Source organism: Ochotona curzoniae, unplaced genomic scaffold (assembly GCF_017591425.1).
Source record: "Ochotona curzoniae isolate NIBS_2020 unplaced genomic scaffold, NIBS_Ocur_1.0 patch426, whole genome shotgun sequence".
Lineage (NCBI taxonomy): Eukaryota > Metazoa > Chordata > Mammalia > Lagomorpha > Ochotonidae > Ochotona > Ochotona curzoniae.
In genome coordinates, this window is record NW_024467002.1 from 79,093 (window position 1) to 85,092 (window position 6,000).

Below are 6,000 nucleotides of genomic sequence, written 5' to 3' on the forward strand. Positions count from 1 at the left end.
GAAAGGATAGCCCTCCAAACACCTCTCACAGGAGACATGTTCAAACCTGAGCAAATAGGATGCCGGCGTTAGCTCAGACTCAAAGACTGTTGTACAGTGCTGTGATGTCTTACTTGAAAAAGGACATTCAGTCTCCATCTGTCTCCCGTCTCTCTGACTTGGTCCTACGCTGAGACAGATCAGGTCATTGATAAGCTCGGCAGATGACCTGCACGGACACCTGATAGGGTAGGCTCTCCTGAGAAGGCTCAGGGTGGTCCATAGAAGCCCAACCTTAGAACATTCTGTCCTCCGGGGGGTGGGGGATTCCTGCTGAAACCACAGGCTTCCTCCACGGCACAAATTATGACACAGGGGCAAAAGCAGGTGGAGAACAGTTCTTTAGGGGAGAGATAAAAAAAAAAACACGTATTTTTTTTGTAGTACGAACACAGACACACACACAACACGTTGATTGTAGCTCAGTGTATCTATCGAATTGAATTTCATTAGAAGGGTTGGCTAAGGGAGAAACACAATCATTACCAAAAAGCACCCGGAAACATTGCTACGAGTCCAGCTCCACATGAGAACAATGCTTGGGATCTTTTAGTGTTCACTCAACTGTCCTCTATTCATTTATAGATAATCAATCATGGATCAATCCAGCAAGAGCTAATTCACAGAGTATACACGAATGTGTCTCCCTCCAACCCCCACTTTGGGAGGGCCGGAATCCATCCTTGGATTTGGAAGTGTTTCTCGTTCCAGAATCCATCTCTGCTCCTGACTTGAATTCCATTCCTGGAATAGCTACTGCCATCATGAGAAAAGGCCGCTGGGGCAGGAGCTCAGGGGGAAGGTAGGGACAGGTCTGTTCCCAGAAGGGCAGATCGCCCTGTGGACTGTGTCCGCCTGAGACCTCTGTAACAACAAGGAGTTCTTTTCATCCTTAATTAAGTGGTACCAGAAACAGTTGAAGGAAGACAAGTGAGGTTATTTTTAACTCTCTGTCAGACACACACACGCACCCGAAATAGATCAACAACTTCAATATGCATCAGGAATGAACGGCTGGAGGTTCCCCGAAAGTCGCTCGGTGCCAATGTGTGAGATGTTGAAATGAGCCACATGCCACGGTTATTACCCCCCAGCTCTTCCTTAGAACTCGGTGCTGGGCAAGGACTCAGTTGGGACAAGCATTCCGCGATCCCTGGCAAGCACCACTCCCGGGGAGGGGTGGGGAGGGCTGGAAACTCTCAAACAGCTGCAAAAAGCAATCTTGTCCGGGTTAGAAAATGTTTACTACCTGTGCATCCGCCAGCGCAGGAGCCTGCCTGCCGCCTCCCCGGGTCATCACCGATCGAAAGAGGCGCCAGAGAACCAAGGAGGAGAGGAGGCACAGGCTGCCTACCAGCCACACGCCTTTTCTTCCCAGGGTTGGATCCATCCTCTGTGAGCCACCGCCGTCCAGGCTCCCTGCTGCCTTGTTGGAGCCAAAGCCCCCTCCAGGCGCGCAAAGTTCTACTGTGGAGGAGGTGTGACTTCGGACAGCGAGGGAAGGCGCCTGCATCTCCAGTTACGCCCCCAACAAATACTGGTCTTCTTTAAAAGGAAAAAATGTGATGGCCTTGCGTGACAGATCAGACAGGTGCAGGGGCCCACGGAGACCTGCCGGCCATTAATTTACAGCCGCGCATGCGTTTGTCCCTGACTCAAGGACTATCAGCTCCACTGTAACTGGCATGAGCCCTGCGCCTGGGTCATGGCCAAGGAGCTGCCTTGCCCTTGCAAGCAAAGAATGGGACGAGGAGGGGAACAAAACTGAAAAAAAAAAAAAATCTCAAAACCTCCCACTCTCAGCCATGCTATTTTGAGCTCTCTAAATTCTGGTCATTATAAATGTGCTTGCTGGGGGCACATTTTGACACCAGCTGGTCAGGAAATGCCACCTGGTATTAAGTGCCCCGACAGCAATCAAAATAGGGAGAGACACGGTTCCCTGCCGCCCTCGCCATCCTTGCCTTCCTCTCGTACACCCTGTTCACAAGGATTTTGTTTCATTTGATCCCCAGAGTGCTTGGTCCAAGGCCGTGAGGTCCAACCCGTGACACAGGCATTCCCTATGCATGGTTGGGGTCTGAAAGAGTTATTTTAAGTAGAGAGAGTGTGTGTGTTGGTTCCCTGCTCAAATGCCCACAAGCAGCTAGGATGGGCTAAAGGCAGGAGCAAGAATTCAGGTCGGGTCTTCCATGTGGGAGGTAAGAACCCCATTATGACAGTCTCCCGGGATCAGAACTGAGAGAAAGCTGGATGCAGAAGGCAGAAGCACGCACTGATCCCAGGTATTCTCATGTGGGCGTATGCATCTTAGCCTGTGGGTGAAATGCCTGCCTGAGGATGGAAGATTTGTGAACAAGAAATGAAAAGAAAAGAAAAGAAAAGAAAAGAAAAGAAAAGAAAAGAAAAGAAAAGAAAAGAGAAGAGAAGAGAAGAGAAGAGAAGAGAAGAGAAGAGAAGAGAAGAGAAGAGAAGAGAAGAAAGAAGAATGGAGGGGAGGGGAAAATAAAGGAAGAGAGAGGGGAGGGGAGGGGAGGAGAAGAGAGGAGAGGAGAGGAGAAAATTCCTCAGTTGGGAATAGTTTTGAACCCAAACTAATTCGGGTCAGGATCAAGTCAGAAAGAACTGATTCAGAAGGTGTATAGCAGACAGAGAGAGCGGTGGGTGTCCGCAGGAGCAGCTTTTGTGCTTGGGACCATGCCTGGCATACTAGTTCTGCCATGAATAAGTAGGTGTGTGTATAAGAGAGAGAGAGAGATTAGTAAATTAAATCTAAGAGAAATGCAACACGAGGGCTATTTATATGGGTACTTGAGAACTTACAAGAAAAAACAACTCAGATATGATTACTAAAAAGAAAAGACTCACTATACTTATGAGAGCCGTACATTGTTTATAATTCATTACACACGAGCCCCAAAGTTAATCATTCATTTTTATCAGATTAACTTTCTTTGGTTCTGCTTGACTTGAACACCATGCCACGGATGTCCAGATCTAGCTTATTTTGATTATGGGTGCCTCCTGAGGACTTTTAAAATAGTATACCAGTGGGAGAACTTCGACAAGTGTGAACAGTGAAACGGAATAAGAAAAGCTATTAGAAACCAGAAGACAAAGCAGAAAGATGAACGCAACTTCTGCAAGAGAAGTAAAATGCGTCGTATGTGATAAAGGCAAGAGAATAACAGAGGTGGGTGTAAAAGAAGGTGGTTAATCGCCAGGAGAAGAGAAGGGGGCAGCAGTGAACGTGTGATTATCATTGTCCCCGGAGGAGAGCCCAGGGATTTACTGCTGCCCCTGGAGAAGATGAAGACATGCTAATCCCGCCCTGTCTGCATACCTGATGACACCCGAGCTGCTGGGTGGCCTTCTCGTCCTCCTGCTGCCAGGCCTGCTGCTGGCCCTGGGCGCTCTGACTTGGACAGGCAAGGCTGGGCCCCAGGATCCTGGCCACCGCAGAAAGAAGAGCCCTGGGCCTCCAACACGTGTCTCCGTCCACTGGCCACACGGCCAGGGAGAGAGAAACAGGGAAAATCTATTGCTGCTGTCTCCAGACCTGTCTCCATTTACAAAGTAGAAGTTGATGGAATGTAAGGAGGTGCCTGACCCTCCCTTGTTCCCAAGGGAACAAGAGGGATGGGAGTAGGCTCCCTTCTAAGCTTTTTGTAGTAGATGCAGCATTCTCAATGCTTTCCTTTAAAAAAAAAAAAAGTGCTGAAAATATTTTACTTCCAAATCATTTCTTTCTGGAATAGTTGGTTATGACAACAGTGATTCCGCCCCGAGATCATTTATGTTTCAGCTTAGCGCCAACCCACTCTTTACAGCAAAACTGTATCCCAGAACTTGAAAAAATCATCAAGTTTACATGAACTGTTACAGTCAGCTAAGGATTTCAAAGTCATCCAAGAGGACTAGTTTGTCTTCTGTGTCCTACCAAAATAAGTGAAGTGGGGGTAGGGCGAGGAAAGAGTTTTTGGTTTATTTGTTTGTTTGTATTCCGAACAATCCCAGTAAAAAAAGCCTTCCATTTCGTTGCTTCTCGGCTGGGGAAACAGCCCCTTGCTCTCTGCCCAAGAAGATGTTAAAGCTTAGGGAAAGCACAGGTCTCAAACGGACTCAGTGCTTCTCTCCAGCCCACATGGCATCACTTCCTTCCTTCCCTTAAACCTCCTGGCCTTGGAGACACAGCATCTCTGACGCGTCCCTCAGAACAGGAGCTGGGCCACGAAGGATATTCCCAAAACTGCCTTATCACCATCACTCGCTCTGATTATTTAAAAAAATAAAATCACGAACCCTAGCCCTCAACCAGAACACAGAATTCACTCAAATACATCCGTTTATCCCACAAACGCCTTCTGGTGCCCATCACGTAGTGGTGACTGGAAAGCAGTGTGAATGCTATGAGGCTCCTTCCTGGAGGATGTCTGTCCAGGTGAACATGTACAAAACCATTACATGGGATAAAATCAAGAGTCCTTTGTGTGAGAGAGACTTCAAAAAGTTTGTGAAAAAAAAATGGAATGGAAAGATGGGCTTATTTGGGAGCACAAAAAGCAATCGAAATCCATGCATAGGAGGGGTCTTCAGAAAGGTCATGACTTGTACGTCGTGGGAAAAATGTTTGAATGTATCGCCAATTCTTTGCACCAAAATAAGCACTGTTTGGTGCCATGGGCTTGTGAAGTGTTCCCACGGATGCAGGATTACACTTGACTGTCATAGGAGTTATCTGCCCATCACTCAGTGCAGGCAACCTCTTGCTTGGGTTCAATAACCAACTGCCAAAGAGAGGCAGTGGACCAGGGCTGGGGCTCATCCTGAGCAGAGGGGGACACAGATTCAATCACTGTTTTCCTCACACTGTGCCCTTTGCAAACCACCAAACAGCCCTGCCACCAGCGCCCCCTCTCCCCCCACCGGCAGCTTCCACACCATCTTGTTCAATCCGCTTCATGGCCACTGACCTTGAGGTGTAAATGCAGGCTCAGAAGCCTCCTAGTGACCAAACTCAGCCGGCTGGTCAACACGCAAACCTCAGTGAAGCAAGATGGAAATCTGCCTAGCCATAGTTTCTGAACACACACATGACAACACAGAATTTGGAAAGAGTTTGGCAAATGGCCCCAGGGTGCTAAAAAAAAAAAAAAAAAAGATGAGAAAAGAGCTGACATTTTTGTTAGCCCACAGTTACCTCATTCTCTCCAGGTCCTGGATCCTGTTCACTAGAATTTTCTTCCAGAAAACATTTCACTTTCTCAACCTTTTCCATGCACTGGAAAAAAGCCATTTTCTGCAGGCCGTTGCTGTCGTAGCACGTGCTGATTTCCTCCAGCCTTTTCACTTGAAACATCTTGGTGGTGAGTCCCAGGAAGCCACCCTCTGGAGGCTGTTCACCGCCCTCTCTCTCCGACTTGTAAATCAAGACACAGTCACGGCTGTGCAGGGCTCCCTTCTCTGGGCTATCAAGAAAACAAAACAAAGAAACTTCTAGTCACCTCTTCACACATCTGACGTCTTGAGGGGGAATGATTGGTTGAGAAGAAATCTCTATTTAAACGGGAGAGCGCGTCCAAAATTAGGAAGAGAAGTACTAATGTTCATATTGAATTTCCACCCTGGAACTTTGGAAGGAAAAAGTTTTTTCACTTTGTCCTCCGAAAGCAAACAGAGGCAATCTCGAGTTTCACGAGGCCACTGAATACTTTGCTCTTGGCATACAGCAAGGTGTGCGCAAGCGGTTGCTTTCAATACAGAGTAGAGAGTGTCTTTCATTTGATTTGGGATTGCAGGTTTTGTTCCTTGAATACCTGGGGGAAAGCATTCATCATAAAGGGAGAGCCCCTCCCTTGACCTCCACTACCCCTCTGCTCCCTGCAGAATTTTGCCTTCCTCTTGGAAGAGGCTGCCACCAAATGAACCCTCTTCCAGAGCTCATCTCTTGCTCCACGCTCA

At 47.8% G+C, this 6,000-nt stretch overlaps 1 protein-coding gene across 1 annotated transcript in view; it reads right to left on the bottom strand.

The window, feature by feature from the left end:
• LOC121167776 (myosin light chain kinase family member 4-like) overlaps positions 1–5,469 on the bottom strand; it is a 66,806-nt gene extending 61,337 nt beyond the window's left edge. Inside the window, exon 1 of the mRNA XM_040997364.1 lies at positions 5,240–5,469. Coding sequence (XP_040853298.1) covers positions 5,240–5,398 — 159 coding nt within the window. The 5' untranslated portion in view covers positions 5,399–5,469. The remainder of the gene's footprint in view (positions 1–5,239) is intronic.
• Between the last annotated feature and the right edge of the window lie 531 nt (positions 5,470–6,000).